Source organism: Penicillium atrosanguineum, assembly GCF_028827265.1.
Source record: "Penicillium atrosanguineum strain IBT 20685 chromosome Unknown utg000007l_segment0_segment0, whole genome shotgun sequence".
NCBI lineage: Eukaryota > Fungi > Ascomycota > Eurotiomycetes > Eurotiales > Aspergillaceae > Penicillium > Penicillium atrosanguineum.
In genome coordinates, this window is record NW_026623139.1 from 1,890,068 (window position 1) to 1,909,363 (window position 19,296).

At 50.8% G+C, this 19,296-nt stretch overlaps 9 protein-coding genes across 9 annotated transcripts; 3 read left to right on the top strand and 6 right to left on the bottom strand.

Annotated features, from left to right (window-relative positions):
- Window positions 1-293: 293 nt before the first annotated feature.
- N7443_008913 (uncharacterized protein) lies at window positions 294-1,415 on the bottom strand (the record flags this gene model as incomplete). The annotated part of the gene is made up of 2 exons (XM_056888969.1): window positions 294-1,242; window positions 1,297-1,415. The coding sequence occupies 2 exons, from the start codon at window positions 1,413-1,415 to the stop codon at window positions 294-296; spliced, it is 1,068 nt and encodes a 355-aa protein (XP_056738271.1).
- A 498-nt stretch (window positions 1,416-1,913) lies between these two features.
- N7443_008914 (Zn(II)2Cys6 transcription factor domain-containing protein) lies at window positions 1,914-3,503 on the top strand (the record flags this gene model as incomplete). The annotated part of the gene is made up of 3 exons (XM_056888970.1): window positions 1,914-1,970; window positions 2,031-2,711; window positions 2,781-3,503. 3 exons carry the CDS (start codon window positions 1,914-1,916, stop codon window positions 3,501-3,503), a joined length of 1,461 nt encoding a protein of 486 aa, XP_056738272.1.
- Window positions 3,504-4,081: 578 nt separating this feature from the next.
- N7443_008915 (putative telomere silencing protein Zds1) lies at window positions 4,082-6,806 on the bottom strand (the record flags this gene model as incomplete). Its single annotated transcript, XM_056888971.1, has 2 exons — window positions 4,082-4,303; window positions 4,356-6,806. Coding segments are annotated over 2 exons (2,673 nt in total), but the record flags the coding sequence as incomplete, so codon positions are not given.
- A 1,300-nt stretch (window positions 6,807-8,106) lies between these two features.
- N7443_008916 (SYLF and SH3 domain-containing protein) lies at window positions 8,107-9,531 on the bottom strand (the record flags this gene model as incomplete). The annotated part of the gene is made up of 4 exons (XM_056888972.1): window positions 8,107-8,128; window positions 8,179-9,242; window positions 9,302-9,405; window positions 9,489-9,531. The coding sequence occupies 4 exons, from the start codon at window positions 9,529-9,531 to the stop codon at window positions 8,107-8,109; spliced, it is 1,233 nt and encodes a 410-aa protein (XP_056738274.1).
- A 1,128-nt stretch (window positions 9,532-10,659) lies between these two features.
- gem1 (ERMES complex Ca(2+)-binding regulatory GTPase GEM1) lies at window positions 10,660-12,611 on the top strand (the record flags this gene model as incomplete). Its single annotated transcript, XM_056888973.1, has 2 exons — window positions 10,660-10,669; window positions 10,720-12,611. 2 exons carry the CDS (start codon window positions 10,660-10,662, stop codon window positions 12,609-12,611), a joined length of 1,902 nt encoding a protein of 633 aa, XP_056738275.1.
- Window positions 12,612-13,328: 717 nt separating this feature from the next.
- On the top strand, window positions 13,329-15,345 carry N7443_008918 (WD40 repeat domain-containing protein; the record flags this gene model as incomplete). The annotated part of the gene is made up of 5 exons (XM_056888974.1): window positions 13,329-13,470; window positions 13,509-14,508; window positions 14,558-15,110; window positions 15,166-15,241; window positions 15,296-15,345. Coding segments are annotated over 5 exons (1,821 nt in total), but the record flags the coding sequence as incomplete, so codon positions are not given.
- Window positions 15,346-15,587: 242 nt separating this feature from the next.
- Window positions 15,588-16,455, bottom strand: N7443_008919 (uncharacterized protein; the record flags this gene model as incomplete). Its single annotated transcript, XM_056888975.1, has 2 exons — window positions 15,588-15,659; window positions 15,709-16,455. 2 exons carry the CDS (start codon window positions 16,453-16,455, stop codon window positions 15,588-15,590), a joined length of 819 nt encoding a protein of 272 aa, XP_056738277.1.
- Window positions 16,456-16,895: 440 nt separating this feature from the next.
- N7443_008920 (uncharacterized protein) lies at window positions 16,896-17,212 on the bottom strand (the record flags this gene model as incomplete). Its single annotated transcript, XM_056888976.1, has 2 exons — window positions 16,896-17,089; window positions 17,182-17,212. 2 exons carry the CDS (start codon window positions 17,210-17,212, stop codon window positions 16,896-16,898), a joined length of 225 nt encoding a protein of 74 aa, XP_056738278.1.
- A 160-nt stretch (window positions 17,213-17,372) lies between these two features.
- On the bottom strand, window positions 17,373-18,200 carry N7443_008921 (GPI anchored serine-threonine rich family protein; the record flags this gene model as incomplete). The annotated part of the gene is made up of 5 exons (XM_056888977.1): window positions 17,373-17,615; window positions 17,690-17,756; window positions 17,810-17,956; window positions 18,020-18,098; window positions 18,149-18,200. The coding sequence occupies 5 exons, from the start codon at window positions 18,198-18,200 to the stop codon at window positions 17,373-17,375; spliced, it is 588 nt and encodes a 195-aa protein (XP_056738279.1).
- Window positions 18,201-19,296: the final 1,096 nt, after the last annotated feature.

The window sequence follows — 19,296 nt, forward strand, 5'->3', positions numbered from 1 at the left end:
ATGCCTCTTCTATCTCTATCTTCATGTAGAAACTATTGCTTACGTCCAAAGTGTTCGTGACACCTCAGGCCGCAACTGCATATATTATGTCGTGCGTTTCACCACTACATTAGATATGCACAGAATATAGGGGCCCCTGGTAATTAAATTTTCTGGGGAGTTGCGACCATCTTCTCTACACACAGCATTAAAGGAAGATCAAATCCGGTAAATCAAGCAAAGTCTATGTCGCTTTAAAAGCTACAGCAATCTATAACATCACGGCCCCCCGGCCAGCGAACAAGATCAAATATTCAAACCATATGGGTTTCAGCCAAAAGAACATCCTGCTTCACCATAACCGCCAACTTGCGATTTGAAGCCGTCCCCTCCGCAAAGCTCCCATCCTTGCAAACAGGCCACTGCTCAGGTCTCAGCCAGTACTTCTCATGAGAAGCCTGTCCCTTGATCACGCCGCTTATATCCAAAGGATCCATGAAAGTCTCCCACTGATTCCGGTGATCAAGCCAGCCCGGTCCAGATCGCTCAATATGGCCATCTAGCCCCAGATACCGAGACTTGTCCTTAGGTAAGTAACGACCGGGATGAAGCAGGTTCATCCAGAATGTGAAGATCAACATCGGACCCAGCTCGAACGCATATAGATACCATTCATTGCTGAGAATAGGACTGCAGTTGTCTTTGCATCCAAGGTTGCCGAACATCGCGAATGCTTCCACAGCACGGAATATACAGCGCAGGAGCACGAATGTCGATGTTCCGTATAGAGTGTAACAGAGTGTTTTCACATTGCGAGGGACCATTTTTGCACGCGAGGCGCGGCGGTGTACCGTTGCGACGATTGCGACGACAAGACATTCTACCACAGCTTGTAGAACGAGGCCGGCTGCTATGAGGACGCCGCCGCTCTTATATTCGGCAAGATCGGTTCCAGCAGCAGCACTTTTGGCTGCTCCCGCAACGGTGATGCTTTCTACTGCGGCACCGACGTATACGAAGAAGATGAGGACCCGATTAGGGTTGAGGACGGCGTGCATGGGTAGATAGTTCATCAATCGGCCGACGAGGTTGTATGCGGAGGCTGAGTAGACAGGTGGAGCCAGATAGATGAAGACGGATTGGGCGATGTAGAGGTTTAGGTTGGCGGGGTAGTAACTTGAGATGCAGCGAAGAATCCAGCCTGTGGTGAAGAGAGTGCCTCCCCAGAAGAGGAAGAATGTTACTCGCCAGAATCGATAGCGGCTAAATGAAGAGTCAGTGAATAGTCCTTTGCAGTATATTGCGTGACTTACGTACAAGTTCTGAAAAATATGAATCAGCAGTGAAACACCGACTAGTGCGGCAAAGACCGCTGGCAGGACATGGCTAGGTTTGTATAGATAGAGACTGGACGCCTCTGTCGCCGAAGTGGTCATTCTGAACAAAGTAAATGAAGATTGATGTGAATTATTCTATTTTTCATGTGCTGGAGGCAATCTTAAATATTCTTGGATCGGGAGAAGCCATGTACAAGCCAGCGCTGGAAAGACCCCAGAAAGGTTAGGGGTCGACTGAGGCGCAAGTCACTGCGAGCTAAGCCCCTTGGCCCCCAAATTCAGTGCGAAGATATAACCATAGGTCAGAATAGACCCTCGAACCCCAAAGTGGGCACTCATCCATCCTTGCAGTCATTGACCAATAAAGTAACGCGGAGATACGAAACTATGGGCGGGACATGCAACCCAAAACAGTTAGACTCAATGACATGGGCTCAGCCCACCCAGCCCCGGCCTCGGAATAAACTCACCTTCAACGGCTGATAGCGTTAGGACCCTGAACTAGACAGGCGCATTTGGCATCTGTGCAGCTGGATCCTCCATTCATTGTCCACGTTTCTCCACTATTTATTCAGGGCTCGTGAGAGCCTAGCGGGTATGCCCGGTGTACCAACCGGCCGGGCCTGCGATGCTTGTCGCAAGCAGAAGAAAAAGGTATGCACATTTACGTAGACCTGCAGTTACCCTAAAGCTGAAATATACTAATCATCCCAGTGCGACGAACAACAACCTACCTGTTCGCGCTGCGCCCGCCTCAAAGTAAAATGCATAGGCTCAGGCAAGCAACGCTTCAAATTCCAAGAAGAAAAGCGCTTTTCTCCACCCAGACCACCACAAGCGAATGTCAAATCTGAATCAATATCTTTCAATAGCGTCATCACAAAACCAATCCAGCACATCTACATGCACGTCCCGCTAGGATCGCTCTTACCGAGCCCTTCCAACGAACTTACAAACCTAACAGCAACATTCATCCGAACAATCAAACGCTCCACAGATCTCCGCTACAATATGTGGTGGAGCTTCGGCACATTCCTAGATGACGTTCCGCGCCGTCTAGGTTCTAACGAGGCGCTAGACCGCGCCGTTGACGCCGTGTCTACCGCCCATGGAGACTTCTGTACCCGCCGCGAAGCGTCAACGGACGCACTAGCTAAATACTCTCAAGCTCTGCACACGCTTCGCGTCTATCTGGATGATCAGTTCCATGCGCAGTCCTCTAACACGCTTTGTGCGGTTATGATTCTACTTATTTGTCAGGTTTTTCTGGGTCCATCGACTCAGTGCTGGTCTGGACATGCGGAGGGAGCAGCAGCGATCCTTAAGGCGAGGAAGAGTCTTGGACCTAGGGATGATTTTGAGAAGAAATTGTTTCTTTCGATGCGTGGGACGGTGGTGAGTATTCCAATGTTTGCTTGGGGGAATATTGTGTTTCTTATTCTTAAATGCTGACGACATCACTAGTTATTTGAAGGCGTATTCAACGATCGAATCAACCTGACGCCTGAAGAATGGACTGATCTTGTGAAAAGCGATCTCGACTCGAATACGCCCGAAGGCCAGATGATGATATGTTTATCCCAAGCACCCGATCTAATGCGCCGCGGCAGAGAAGCACTGCAGACTGGATCCGATACCACATCCGTAAGCGATGAAATATGGGCCATCTATCAAAACTGCAAGACAGAACTAAGGTCACTCCAACTACGAGCGAGTGAGAACATTATTACCGAACTCGACATTTCTCAGATCCCGGCTGGTAAGCAGGCTTTAGTCCGCACATTCATGTATGCGCACTACGAACGCACGTACGGGATCGGGTTGACGATCTCGCTATTCTTCAACTGTCTTCTTAGTGGACTAGGGGCTCATGATGGCGCGAGTCTTTTTGACGCGCATTTTCTTGCGGAAGAGGTTCTTGCGCTTGCGGATCGTTCGGCTATCTGGAGGCCTATTGGGACGGGGTATCTTATTATAGGCTTCAGTGCTGCTTGGGCCGCTGCGACGGATCCGCTAATAAGGGCGAGGCTCTTGGTTGCTATAAACGAATATGGTTCGGATATGAGGATGCGGGATTCGAACTTTCTGATCAACGAAGTGCAGTGGACGGCGGAGCGTTTACGTCTTGGAACACCGTTGGAGAAGGAAAAGTATCTCCACGGGGTGCGGGAATATATACAGACATGATATGTGAATAGTTACGAAGTTATGAACCGTGAAAACATGATTCAGATTTAGCGTTCTAAGGAGTCTATCTGGTTACGGGCGTGAAGCAACACAACAGAGAATTCTCAGCTCATATGAAAAGTGGTAAGAGTTCCGAAAGGAGAATACAAAAAGTCTGAATTGTATGAGCTCAGTTGGAACCAAGCACAAAGGCAAACAAGTAAACAAACCCCAGACGCTATGCGAAGTGAGAAATCAGACCATGTGGGTGAACAAACTATATGGCAATGCACAGGGCCAGACCGAGGGCCACGATGGGCCAATGAGAAAAAAGGAGAATGTCGCGTCCTGGGTTTCTGTGCTTGGTGTTTCTGTTCCAAGCCCCAGCGCGTATCTAAGGATACGAACCCATGGCCCCTCGGCAGATGTGTCAGGGGCCATGAGGAGAAATGGGAGAAACAAGGCTTGTATACAGGCAGTCTAGGGATAACCAGGACCGACAAAGGCATGGGTATTTCCGATGAGAGCAGAAAATTTGAGAAAACAGAAAGGGCTGTGCAAAAAGCGCAAAGAATGAGTGAAGACGCCGCGCTCCTGATTCACCACATATCATCGTCATCGTCGTCATCCAGCTGGACATCATCACCGAAAGACGAGTGTCCGTACTGGTAGTGGCCCGAGTCGTAGGCGTTGCCGTTCTCGTAGCCGTGCTTATTACTCCTCTCGTGGGACTGCTGGTAGCGATCGTGTGGATTGTCGTCGTAGTCGTACATGGATGGGTCATCATAGGCGCTGTCCGCGTATTGTTGTTGTTCTTGTGCCTGTTGACATGTTATTAAGAAGGCTCTTCCTTAACGGCGACGTTTCACTTACTTCTTGGTATCGCTGGTATTGGAGATACTCATCTGGTTGCTGTTGCTGCTGCTGCTCCCGCGATTTGGACTGCCTCTGAGATCCAGAGGAAGCCACCGCCATATGCGGGTGCATCTGTTGCACCTTTTCCAGATATGAGTACATAAAGTTGCTCAGCAACACCTGCGAGTAAAGTGCACGACGGGGATTGGCAAGCTTGATGTGCGCCATGCGGTAGATTGCGCGTTCTTCCAGAATAGAGAAGCGTGTCCAAGGATAATCGACATCTGCGTGAAGCTCTCGCATAGGTGGATCGGGAGACAGGTTTCGCGACGAGTTCTTTCGATGATGGCCTTCTGAGCTGTGCTTCTTTCTACCACCACCGAAAATCGAAGAGAAAATTCCATCCTTTTCTTTCTTCGAGTCTCCCGAAGCGCGTCGCACACCATCCTTCCGTCTCTCTTCCTCCAATTTGGGGTCGAGACGGTCCAAAATGATGCTCTCCCGGCCCTTCGGAGTATTGTCGAGTGATGATTGCACCGCCTCCGCACGCGGACTGCTGTGCACTTTGTCGGCAAGCTTGGACTTCGACTTCTTCGATTCGCTATCCTTTTCCTTCTTTTTATCCTTCTCTTCACTTCCCAATAGCCAGTGCCAGCTGGACTTGCGACTGCCATCCGAGTCTTTCTTGGACTTCTTGCCTTCTGGCTTGCGTTCCTCGTGTTTACGCTCTTCCGGCATAGTCGGAATGAAGGAGAGGTTGTCCGTGCGAGTACTGTTACCGGGTATCATCTCGGGGTGATTGGCGAAATTATCTAAAGACGATGCGCACTCCTTTTCAGACTGCCTGCTGCCGCTCATCAAGGTCCGCTTGCTCGGTGTCGAAACCTGCTGCTGCTGCGGCTGCTGTTGAGGTGCTGTCTTTGGCGAGTACAGGGATGGCGTATCCCGTTCTGATGCTCGGCTGCCATGAGACGCTGCATTGCGGTTAGGCTCACTAGGAGGCGATTCAACAATAGCGGGGATTTGTTGTTCAGATTGAGGGGTGTTCATGGTGGATCGGCCATTTGCGCTAATGCGAGATTGCCATTGCCGTGCATAAGCACCGGCATTTGCATTTACACCATCCGATGAAGCGGCATCAGATTGAGCACCGGAAGAAAGTGCTTCCTCCTCTGCTTCTGGATTATCGAGAATGGAATCAAATGTGGAGCTGGTAGGGGAGCCTGCTACATAGGCAGTGCTGCGGGACGAAGCAGAGGGCGTTCGGGCGACTCGAGATGTGAGCGGAGTGGAGTCGTTAGGCACTCGGGCAAGTCCCAGGATCGGCTGATCCTGGGAAGTAGAAGAAGCAACTGAAGGCGGCGCTGATCCTGCAGATTCGGAGAGGCCTCTCCCGACCCTTTTCGAATAAGGAGCCTTCTCGCCCTTCTTCAAGCTCCCCTTCTTGTATTGTGTCCGAGTCGATCGTCGTAGGCTGTGGCCTAGAGGCGCAGGCGGGAGGATCGGCTTATCTTCGCCTGGAGTAATCCCCAGGTTCTGTATCCCGCGCACCAAGGAAGAATCTTTCGTGGTCGGTTTCGAATCGTCCACTAAGGTTTCAAGTTGTTGCAGATTTGGGCTCAATATGCCGTCCCGCTTGCTGCTTGACTGTGACCGTTGACGTTCCAGCCGGTCAGCACCATCTTGAAAGCCGGACGAGTCGTCGATTTGTCTGGAAAGCATGGATCGTTTTCGACGCAAACTGCTACTCGATCCCTGGCGTTCAGGTCCCAAAGATGAATAATCGCCCGATTTGCGTTTAATGAGGTCGGCCTTGCTTTCGAGGAAGGACTTGAACTCTTTTGGCGCCAACTCCGGATGTAGACTCGCTGGCACCCAAAATAACCGGGAGGCGTCATTTTCGTCGGCTGAGGGAGAGGGGGGTAAGGAGGGGATCGAAAGGTTGTTATTTCCAAACGCCGGAAGGTCAGGATCACCCGTCGCCGCTTCATGCATGGACATACGTCGAATAGCTGCAAGATTATTCAATTCCTGGACTACCGCGGCAGGATCGGACTCGTAGTCAATATCGTTGAGAGGAAAAGACGAGGTAGCAGTTTCCGAGGGCGATCGAGTACCGTCTGCAGATCCGGGGTCACTTTCTCGGTCGTAAGACCGGTGGGTCGCGAGAGGTGGCCGTAAGTGCGCATTTGCCTGCCTTGATTGTCTTTCGACCGGCGAGTTTGGAGACAGTGTAGACGGGGAGGAATTCTCGAAGCCAGCGGCGTTACGCGGGATGGTCGTTATTGACTCGCCGAGAGGCGTCGATATATAGCTGAGACGCCTGGGATCATTGCGATCATAGTCATCGTTGTACATGTGCCCGATGGCTTCTGTGACATGGTGGCTAGGGTCGCTAATGGATAGATGGGGAGAATGGCCTCTCCGCGTCGCGTGTCCTCCGCCACCCTCAGGGGCACTCGGGGAAGCCTAGGTGAAAGAAGAACAGTCAATACAAAGAAAAGAGTGTTCAAAATGCCATGAACACGTTCAATGGGCATTGTCCCCCACCAAGGGGTGTCACTGGGAGGAGGGGCCTCGTGCTGAGAGGGGTGGATCGTATTCCCTCCAAAAGCAGAAACAGCCACACAGCAAGGGAGAAGAGAGTCGGAGAGTCAAACGCACCTGCATGGGAACCAGCTATACAGGAACCAAACCCCTCGAAACCCTGGAGAGCCGAAGGGATATTGGAGGGAGGAGGGGAAGAAGAGGGTCGGTCAATGTACCACGGGGAAAAGACGACCGATCATCGAAGCGGGGGAAAGAAACAAAAATCAAGAGAGCTAACCCGTAGCTACCGTGTGCGAACCGTCATCTGTAGGACGGAAAGTACGCGAGAAGAAAGAGAAGTAGAAGTCGAGAACGTGAACGTAGAGTACCTTTCTCAAGGCCCACATACGACAAGGCGGAGAAGACAACACCTGACTTTCGATCGATCGCGATCAACACTTTTTTGTGCCCACGAGTTGGGGGAGGGATCCACCAGCTGAACGGGCTGGGCCTGATCTACGACTACAAGTTACGAAGTACTGCGAGTACTACTCACTTACCTACTTTTCACCTGGTTCACCTCTCGGATTCTAACCCCGACTGCAAAGTACGACCGTTCCGGCTCCGCTTATATTTTTCATTCGTGGCACGGGCTGAGACGCCTCCCTCGTGCTGCTCGCCCCCGTGCACGAGGTACATCTATACTCTCCTTTTCCTCTCATTCCACCTTCCGGACTTTGCCAAGGTCCTAGACAGGGGTCGTGTTCCGTGTTCCGTGTTCTGTGCTTCGCCGTGATATTATCAGCCGCGGTGTCATTCTACGGTCTTTGGGAAAGGGTGACCTGCTGTGCAAGTATTGGCGTCAGCCATGGCGGATGAGATAGATGGTCACGCTCGTCGCTAGAGCCAGCTGATATTTAGGCAGATACAGTTCCTGAAGAGTCAAAAGGGTCATTTCATAATCCACTGTTAATCGCAAGAACCAGCGCGCATAATTCTAGAATTGCATGTGTGCCAAGACAAATAACTGTCACCGAAAATGGCGCCTGATATCAACAGTCTGCAATGCCCAAGAAATCAAGCATAAGAATGAGAAACTCCAACGCTGGACAGGAGGAAAGCGATAGGGAATCAAATGGTGAAGATGGAAAGGAGGCATTCAACCAACGCCCAAATATGTTCAAGCCAATGAATCAAGCCCGTTATGTTCAAATGAGAGAATCAGGTGCTACACACGAGTCTAGGAGGCGTCGACATAGTTGCTGCACTGATGTTAGTCTTGCCCCAACTTCACGACTTTGGGAGGCCTTACCTAGGGAAGATGCCGACGCGATCACCGATACGTCCTGTCCACCAATCCTCCGCCTTCTCTGTACGCTTCAGAATCGTGATGATCTCACCCTTCTTGAAGCCTAGATCACCATCCTGGTCCGCATCAAACGTAAACAACGCGATCGCTTGATCTGCCCGAAGTCCAGCACCCTGGCCCGTCTTTTGCCCAAAGACCGGCTTGGGGGCGCTCGGACGGGTAGGTTTGCGATCGGAGTACGAGTATTCCTCCTCAAATGGCGCAGTGTTGCTGCGGCTGCGGCCGTAAGTATCCCCATATTCGGGAGGAGAGCGAGTAGTCGGAGACCGTCCCATATCCCCGGTAGGTCGGTCATACACGTCGTCGGCCCATGTGTTCGCGCGACGTGGCTTGTCGCGATATTCATATTCATCGTCGTATGTGTTGGCGCGGCTGCGTCGTGTGTTCTGACCCATGGCCTCACCTCGCCGTCCTTCCCAGACCACGTCGTCGTGGCGTTCATCGTATACAGGCATGTCATTGTACATAGAGTCACCCTGGCCACGGCCTTGGCCGCCATGGAAAGCGCGCGAGTTCAGAACGCGCGTCAGAGCATCAGTAGAGGGCGGTGCTCGAATAGAACCCGTGAGCAACTGACTAGCGCTCACACGGCTCTGGTACATCTTCTCGTTCGCATCCTTGCGCTCGACGAGCATGCTACCCTCCAAACTGACACCAGCGAAAAGACCCTTGGTCTTGGAGTATGAGAAGACGGCCGCGACACCCTTCATGCTGGCAGCACCGGCAGCCTCGGCGTTTCGGCCAACCGGTCCTGCGGCGAGCGATACGTTACCGCCGAGTGTTAGGGTTCCCACTTGTGAGAATGTGCGAACGGCGGCTGCATCATTGAGAATGAAAACGAAGTCGGTCAACTCGAACCCAATCTGTCCTCCAACGCCAGCACCGGCGGTCGCGATAGCCGAAGGGGCCGACCAGGAGCCATCTGCGAGGCGTGCGACGACGATACCGGAGCCGAATCGACCGGAGCCGATAAATCCGGCTTTAAGGACTGTAAGAATGGCGAGGCCCTAGAGAATATCAGCGCTCAGCGAGCCGCACGTTACCCCGCGACGGTGGAAGATCTTACCTTTGCGCTAGCCAGAATCTCTGGCGGAATGACCTTATCCGGACCGAAAGCCTGCTTGGGATCCACGAAGGAGGTCAGGATCTTGGCCGCCTTCTTGCATTCACCTGTCCACGCGAGGGTCTGTTAGCCGGACATGCCGCGAGCGATTGCGGGGAAGCAGATAGGATCTAGACAGGGATATACGTACTAGCCAGAGACGACGGCAGTGGGTTATGAATCCCGAGAGGCATCTTGGCGGTCGTCGAGGGGAGGAATTGAGGGGAAGTCGAGGAGGAGGCTCTCAGTGCTCGATCTTAGACAATCGAAGGTTAGTCAGTAGATGGGGCGGGTGTGGGCCTAATGACGGCTGACGCGGGACAGTTCGTCTTTCGCGGGCACAGACCGAGTGCTACTTATTTAAGGTACACTTGGGCCAACATGCATAACACGATCCTACTTCTATTTAAGATGTCTTTTCAAATCCAGTCAGTCTTCCAACGGTTTCCATATCCTAAAGGGGCGTTGTGGCGCAGCACAGCCTCCGCTCCCAAGGTTCTAGTGTCATCAACGCGGGGATAGTGATCGTCAAAACAATAGACTAGGCCAAGAGAGGGGCACCACGGTGATATAAAGTCTGCTCATTGTGTGGTCCCTGCATAGCTGCTTGTCTGATTTACGGGTCAATTGCGGTCACTTGAGTGCATTGATTTCTGTGATGTATATTTTATGCCATACATTACTCGCGTTATTGTATTCCGATCAACCAATATCTTTGCATCCATGGATGCTATGTATTGCCAACAGAGAGACGCGGAATCTACGCAGATGACAAACCATCAATAAGCATTTATAGATCATTCCCTGGCGATCGCCCATGGACTGTACAAGAAATACCTAGCTGCCGGCGGCTAGGGATATTTTGTAAGCGTTCCTCAATAAGCAGTCAGGGCTGTCGTGTCCGTTCAGGTGTGCAATATTATGACACCAAAAGAAACAAAATGTCGCCTAAAAAGACCTCGAATAGAATGCTCAATTTAGTGGGATCTGAACGAAGAATATGCGTTGTCTGAACCTACGAGTTAGGCTCGTATATATGGGATATTTCATACATATTATCTATTCCAGTGAGAGCTATATATGAAGACTCGACTGAAAGCGTACAAAATTGGTGAATTACAGTGGCATGCATCTACTTTTAACCCCAGAAATAATGCTTCGAGTCTCAAATAAGGTCCAGCTTTGCCTCGTTACTAGCGCGGGATTAGTCAGTGCTCCAGCGCTTATCGAGGCGACCCCCGGGTATCGTCCCCAAACACTCTCCCCGGGAAACCAGCCATGCTCTGTCTTTAGATCAGTCACCTTTGTGATCGCGTTTGCAGATGGCAACAGGTAATATACACTGGTTCTGTTCTCCTCCGAACCCCACTAACTTTATCCAGTCAGGATTTGCGTATGTGGCGACGAAGGCACAGGCAAGTCCAGCCTCATCACCTCGCTCGTCAAAGGTGTCTTCGTCACGAACAAGATCCAGCCCGTCCTTCCCCAAATCACCATTCCCCCAACGATTGGAACCCCTGAGAATGTCACCACCACGACCGTCGTTGATACCTCCGCCCTTCCACAGGAACGGAACAACCTCGCGCGTGAGATTCGAAAATCCAATGTGATTCTCCTGGTGTACTCCGACCACTACAGCTATGAGCGCGTCGCCCTTTTCTGGTTGCCATACTTCCGATCGCTTGGTGTCAACGTACCAGTCGTGCTGTGTGCCAACAAGTCAGATCTGGCGGCTGAACACAGCGAGGCGCAGGTGATTGAAGAGGAGATGCTGCCGTTGATGTCGGAGTTCAAGGAGATTGACTCGTGCATTCGCACAAGCGCCCGAGAGCACCGGAACGTGAACGAGGCATTTTTTGTCTGTCAAAAGGCTGTCACCCACCCAATTGCGCCACTGTTCGATTCCAAGGAGGCTCTTCTGAAGCCAGCTGCCGTTGCAGCGTTACAACGCATCTTTTACCTGAGCGACAAGGATCGGGATGGATATTTGTCGGACAAGGAGATCGGGGATTTCCAGACCCGCTGCTTCGGGAAATCGCTAAGTGAGGTAGATCTTGCGCACATCAAGGAGACTATTCAGAAAGGCTATCCGGAATCGGTCACCGAGTCTGGGATTGACTGCCGAGGTTTCATCCACCTGAACAAGCTTTATGCGGAGAAGGGGCGTCATGAGACTGTCTGGATTATTCTTCGATCTTTCCAGTATACCGACAATCTCTCCCTACAAGAGACCTTCTTGCACCCGAGATTTGAAGTTCCTCCCTTCGCCTCAGCCGAGCTCTCCCCTGAAGGATACCGTTTCTTCGTGAACTTGTTCCTTCTATCCGACAAAGATAATGATGGGGGGTTGAATGATGCAGAACTGGAATCTTTGTTTGCACCGACTCCAGGCCTTCCTGCATCCTGGGCTGACGGCTCTTTCCCTTCCTCTACGGTTCGCAATGAAGCTGGACACGTCACTCTCCAGGGCTGGCTCGCTCAATGGAGTATGACGACTTTTATGTCTCCCAAGACAACTCTGGAGTATTTGGCATATCTCGGCTTCGAGTCCTCCGATCGAAGCAACCCGTCCATTACAGCAGCATTGAAGATCACAAGACCTCGCAAGAAGCGCAGACGCCCCGGTCGCGTGGGACGCAATGTCGTTCAGTGTCATGTTCTTGGAGGCCCCGGATCTGGAAAGTCGGCCTTGCTTGACGCACTTCTGTCGCGCGGGTTCAGTACGACATATCATCCTACGATTCAGCCTCGTACCGCTGTTAACACGGTCGAACTTCCTGGCGGGAAACAATGCTACTTGATTATGGACGAGCTGGGAGAATTGGAACCGGCTATTCTCGATAACCAGGTGAAATTGCTTGACCAGTGCGATGTGATTGCATACACATACGATTCCTCCGATCCCGATTCCTTTGCCTATATTCCCGCGCTGCGTGCCAAACACCCCTACTTGGAAGAAATTCCAAGCGTGTTTATCGCTCTCAAAGCCGATCTTGATCGGACGACTCAGCGAGCTGAGCACCAGCCCCACGATTACACCGCCATGCTGAACATGCCTAGTCCCCCTCTGCATGTCAGTGTAACCTGGACATCTATCCAGGAAGTATTTGTACACATTGCTGAAGCTGCCATGGAGCCTAGCACGGCATTCCCACGGAGTGAGGAAGATGTTGAAGGGAAGTGGATGGCGTGGGGCATTGCTTTTGGAGCGGTGGTTTGTGCCGGAGCGGCAGCAGTGATGATCTGGCGTCGAGTGAGTGGTAGTGGATCATGAAATGTAGATTATATTAGAATAATACCCCAATGTACTTGTGTTCATAGTCCATACTTCGCATTTGCCAAGCCCGGCTTAGCCGGAGTTAACCAGGAGCCCCGCCAGGCACGAGACTTGCGACTCCGCTCGACTTTACCCCGGACATCGCTGATCTCTCATTCTTGCTCCTCTTCGCTCGGACATCTCTTGTTGTGTTGTATTGCTGTACATACTTGCCACACCATCTTCTCCTTTGAATCGCCCGGACATTGTCCACCCGCACCTCTCTTCGTGCGTGACGTTCACGATCTGACTTCTCCGCAGTCGTGTCCCCATATCCTCGTCAGGGCCTAGCTTGGAGCCAATCAGAATCTTAAATCTAGCATACAGTTATTCCAGTTGCGACCAAAGCAGCTCAAACCTCACTCCGACAAGCGCCCCCTGACCGCGGAGGAGCTGCCCGCTTTGCCTGTGTGCCACGCCACAGCTTTGGCCCCGATCTGAACTTGACCTGGACTCAAACCCTGGAACCGTTCAGAAATCATGTTGTAAGACTTTCCACTCTTGTTTTTGGTTGCACTCGCTTGTCAGAGATCTTCTTTGGAAGCAAGCATCTTCTTTCACTATGTCACATGTCTTCTGCCTTAAGTCATCCGAGCTGCAACCATTGTCGGACTCGGAGGCAAACCCAAGATGAAACTCCCGAAAGATTCGCTAGCTTTACTAACGGAACACAGCGTCTTACCACCTCCCCCACCCCGCTATACCATCCCCGTCGCCTATCAGGCGGGCGCGGCAAATGGTATGGCGGTCCCGGTCGTCGAGACCAACAATACAATCACCCACCCAGAAGGCGGATGTCCATTACAGGTTGGAGAAGGTATGTGCAGCGTCTAGATATTTGCGACGCTAGACTAGCCCTCTTCCTTGTGCCAACGGTTGACTCCAACGTGCTAATTCGAGATTGCGCTGCAGGAACCTATACTCTGAAAGACGACCTTCTCCTAGCCACACCTCCCCCTCATCCGTCCGAAGCTCCAATTGTGAACCCGAATCCTCTTGCGACAGTTCCATCGCCTCCAACTAGTGGAGTCAAGCTGTGTTTGGTCAGCCTCGACCCTCGCAAGAAACCCCCCACCTTCTTGAAGACTGCCGTCGTTGCCCCGCAATTCGGAGATGGAAACCCAGCACTTGCACCGCCCGCACCGCCAGCTAAGGAGAAGGATGCGCAGAAGAGACGAAAGCCGAAAAACAACATCATCAAGAGCAGTTCCTCATTTGTGTCCCGAGTCATCACCCACGAGACCTCTACAAAGCGACTGAATGACCGCGACCAGAACGGTGTCTTTGCCTTTGCCAACATCAACCGAGCATTCCAGTGGCTCGATCTTTCCTCGGCGTCGAAAGAGGAACATCTCACCAAAGTTCTCTTCACCAAGGCACATATGCTGTGCCATGACATCAACGACATGACCAAAACTTCGTCCCATCTGGACATTGTGATGGGCTCGTCCGCCGGAGATATCATCTGGTATGAGCCTATGTCGCAGAAGTATGCTCGTATCAATAAGAATGGAGTGATCAACAACTCTCCCGTGACACATATTAAATGGTTGCCCGGGTCTGAGAATATCTTCCTTGCATCTCATGCCAATGGTGTTCTGGTGGTCTATGACAAGGAGAAGGAGGATGCCTTGTTTACCCCCGAAGCCCCGGCACACCCCGAGAAAGACCATAGTCGGCTGCCTCTTGAAATTTTGAAATCCGTGAATTCGAGAAATCAGAAATCCAACCCCATCTCTCTGTGGAAGCTCGCGAATCAAAAGATCTCTCATTTTTCATTTTCTCCGGATCAGAGGCATTTGGCTGTTGTCTTGGAGGACGGATCTCTTCGGCTGATGGACTATCTGAAAGAAGAGTATGTTGGCTGTCTTGTCGAATTTGAAACTCAGTACTAACATAAAAAGGGTGCTGGATATCTTCCGCAGCTACTACGGAGGCCTGATCTGCGTTTGCTGGTCCCCAGACGGCAAATACATCGTCACAGGTGGTCAAGATGATCTTCTTACAATCTGGTCATTCCCGGAGCGTAAGATCGTCGCAAGATGCCAGGGCCATAACTCCTGGGTCTCAGCAGTAGCTTTCGACCCGTGGCGCTGCGACCAGAAGACTTATCGATTCGGCAGTGTCGGCGACGATTGTCGATTGCTGCTGTGGGATTTCAGCGTGGGCATGCTCCACCGACCTCGCGCGGTTCGTTCTCACCTCGATGTCCGCTCCCTCGGATCCATTACTAACAAACTGGAGCAGCATCACCAAAACTCAACTCGGCAGCAGCACCGTAGCAGCATTGTTGGACCCGGCTCACTGTCCACGCATCGCAACCGGGCCGACAGCGGTGGCACCAGGTTCAGATCCGACTCCGACCGAACTGAGAAGTTTGTCGATGGGGATTTCGACCCCGTGGAGAACCATCCAGTTGAGCCCCGGTCGCGGACTGCGTTGTTGCCGCCTATCATGGTAAGTTTGTGTCGGCTTGTTTGGCCAACTAGACTGAAGCTAAACGTGAGCCCAGTCCAAAGTTGTCGGCGAAGATCCGATCTGCTGGCTTGGTTTCCAGAACGATTGTATTATGACATCCTCGCTCGAAGGTATGTATAAAATTTCTCTTCTTTTAATTCAGCTTTACTGACTTCTCCCCTCAGGGCACATCCGTACCTGGGACCGACCCAGCGACAGTGTTGTTCACAAATGACCACCGCCAATGAATTGCCATTGAGGCGGCATAGTTATGCGCGATCCCATTCAAATTTCTCATGCTTTTGCTTGAATTTCTCAGCGTTTACGGGTGGAATCTTACATTACCATATTTTCAGATACCCAATCCAATCCTACCAAGTACAAAAACCAAGCACACTATATATTCAGTATTTACTTAATACCCATTGCTCGCACAAATGCGACTAGGTTTGTATTATGCGGCTACAACCTGATTCCTCACAGCTTCGAGTTCTCGAGCCCCTCGACATCGAACTCAGTCGTGCAGAGTAAGAAAGTATCGCGAAGCGCCTACACAATTAGCAACGAATGCCAAAAAAAAAAAAGGATCATAACTTACCGACAACCGATACTTCTCATTAATAGCCTGATAATCCTCCCCAGCAAGCATATCACAGAAATGCCGAATGGAAGGATAATGGACGATTGAAATCTCATTCCACCACTCCTCCGTCTTCTTCCTATCACCTCGCGAATGGTCCTTCTGGCCTGCAGGGGCAGGTACCACATTACCAACCAACTTCGCATTTCCACCTCTCTTCCCCGCAACGGGAATGAAAGCTTGTCCGTACTGGTAATAGCTCTTCTTCCCGTCCGGATGATGGAAGTGAAGTAGATTCAGCATCGTCACGGGGCCCTTGTGTGTTTTCTCAAGCCTGGTCATGAATTCTAAGAGTGAAGGGGAGACTTCTAGGTTCTGGGATGTGGATTTGCTTCCGGAGTGTAGAATTTTGTCTAGGGAGCCTGTAAGGGGAATTGATGAGGCTTCGGATTTGAGGGTTTCGGAGCGGGTGGAGTAGTTGGAGAGGAGTTTCGAGGGGATTCCTGCTGGGAGTTTATAGGTGTTTGTTATGTGGTGGTTGAGCTGGTTGAATGGGGTTGGATTGCTGGATTGGAGGAGAACTAGGAGATCCCAGTGGGTCTTGGTGAGGGTCTCATTGTCGAGGATGTTGGGGTGGATGACAACATGGCGTGGGCGCGATGCGATAATGACTTGGAGGTTGGGTGTTTGTTTGAGTTGTTGGAGGAAGGAATGCGCGTCTGTCGATTTGGCGAGTTGTAATAGGTAAAGGTTGCAGACTGGCATGATGTGCAACTGTGCGTTGATCTGTATATGTATGTGGGAGGTTGAATGGGGAAAGTAGTCAAGATGGGAGCTTGGTGGAAGCCGAAGTTCGGGAGATAGGAACAAGTATCGGATGATTCAATCTCATTGCGGAGAACATTGATCGGCAGCCGAGGTCCAACTTTTTAAAGCCGATTGGTTGGAATGTAACTAAGTAATGTCGACAGTTCAAACATGCACAACGTTATTGAATTCCAACATTAAATAGGGACGTAGCACAGATCCAGAGTCAAACAAGAGAATTAAATCCAATCTCAACAGAAATAAGTCCCGAATCAAGTATATCCTTTGCCTCCACCAGACTATTTTAGAAAGTTCTCAGACACTATAGCATTCTTTGCGCGCATGTTTTAGTCATTTCAGTGAGTAAATCCGGCATGGCGGATCCAGTAGGATAATATTTAGAACACACACGCGAAAAGGCCCAGAAGCAGACTGCCAGCCTGGTTCGGCGGCAGGATAAGACCGGCTGCATTGGAGGTTGAGGTAGCAGTAGCACTGGAGGTCATGGTGCTCTTCATGTGCTTAGTAGTCGTGGTCGTCCCAGTGGTGTGGGACTTTGTCGAAATGCTGCTAGATGAAGTCATGGATGATCCTACAGAAAGTTCGGGTTAACCTCAAGTAAATACTGATATCGGTGGTCAATCGTAATTGAAAGATTGGAAGCCACGTGGCACCGTTACTCACCAGGAGTAGAGGTGCGGGGTGAACGAGACATGGAAGAACGGGGCTTTGAAGGAGAAATGTGCGTTCTTGAGAGCGAAGAGGAAGAACTGGTGCTCATATGGGTGCTTGAGGGGACAGTGCTGCTTGAGACAGAACTCGACGATGAAGGAGAATGGGTCTTAGAACTAGAAAGGGAAGACAAACTGGTAGAGCTAAAAGTCGGGGTGGAGGTCGGGATAGAAGGTGAATGGGTGGATGAAGACGCTCTGGTAGGCGTCGTCATAGAAGACGAAGTGCGGGAGGAAGTAGAAGATGCAGTAGTAGAGGAAGGAGAGGTGGTATGGGGAGACGCACTGGTGGAAGAGTGAGTAGTAATTGGAGAAGAAGTAGTATGAAAAGCAGAAGTCGAAGTGGCAGAAGTGGCTGCCGTCGATGCCATAGTGGAAGAAAGCATGCTCGCAGGAGACATTTCACTAGCAATTCTGGCTTTCTTACCAGAAGTAGAAGCTTCAATTTTTGGAACAGTCACTTTGAACTGCTGTGACTGAGCCAAAATACCACCAGAAGGCGAGAGGAAGTTGACCTGATAACCACCACTGTATCTGTCAGCGGTTGGATGTTTGCGAGTTCGAAGACGATGATCACTCACCCGGTGTCTGATACAGACACATCCTCTTTATGGGCTTTAATCGTATAGGAGCCCATGTCCGCATCGACTCCGGAGGCGACAGTCTCAGTCACAGGTGGATAAACATCCTCATTGACTAGAACAATGTCAACGGTAGTAGGATCGGTCCTAATTATTCCCGTTAACGCCCTCAATAATTCTTCTCGAAAAGCAGAAAGGTATGTTACTAACGAAACCCGCTGCCACTTAATGGTAACTGGCTTGGAGAAGTCAATCTTCTCGCCAATTCTAGGCGAAGTGATCACGATTCCTAGGGGAGTATTAGATCCGTTCTTGGCTGCTTCATGCCTCGAACCGTACCTGCAGCCGAAACGGCAAAGGCCATCAGGGAAGTCATGGCAGCAACACGCATTGTGATAGATTGGTTTGATCCTTTGTTAAAAATGGAAAGAAACCCTCTTAGACCCGAGAGTAGGTAAGAAGATGATAAACGAGAGGGAAGTCGCGAAGGTGGCAGGAAGAAAGAGGAGAGTCAAGGAAAGACGATAATATTTTATATTTGATAAGCGAGCCGAGCACCAGCTGCCAACTTCCAAGGGTCTACCTGCATTTTTATGCCAATGTTTATCTTCTGGGCTAGGGTACTTGCGATTCCTTCACGCGTCATGTCTCATGTGTCCAGCTCCGGCGGAGTACAAGGAGCCATTAAGCAAGGGCCATATCTCTCAAAGTCCCGGATTACATCCATAGTTAAAGGTAGAAAGCAATCTTGGAAGCAGAAGGGGTAGATGCCGTAGCCCGCAAAGAATGTACTTCAGCCTGAATTTGAATCACCGGCGTATTTGTGCTGCACAGTCTATGCCAATTCGCCCGGCCGCGCGTCAGAGTTCTTGTTTAGTTCCTGTCTGCATTTCTGGTGAGAAACTTCTGTTGTACCTTCCTACTAATATAGTGATGGTCATTGGCCCAAGAACATCGCACTGGGATGACCGCTGCAGCCTATTTAGCAGGACAACTGATCACCCGGGATTTTATCATTTGTGAATGGAAACGGTTACTCAGTTCTGTTCGCTTGGGGGCCAACTAGAGAGAGAGAGGTATGACTCTAGTACGTATTCATGTGGTAGCTTGAATGGACACTAGGCTGGTTACGAATATTGTGTGCTTCCGATTCATGGATTTTAGCCTCAAACTGCAGAGAAGACAGGAAGACCTAAATGAGCACCCACGAGGCAAATTCGCTGTTTCGTGGCAGATAGATTTACACGGTCGGAAGTCAGACAGCAAATCTGAAGGGCCTAAGCACTTCGGAACAGCTGGATTCCCTGTGTCTGGTCTCGGATCGCAGTCATGGATAAAGGTAGGACAAGGCCAAGGCCAAGGGCCGAGACTAGTACCATTTTCAACCTGACATCTTCACTCACGCAACACGGGAATGTCGTTGTGAGCTCACCAGGTTTTTTATCGTGGATGAGATTGCAAAGCTACATATTTGCCTCTTGGGGTGA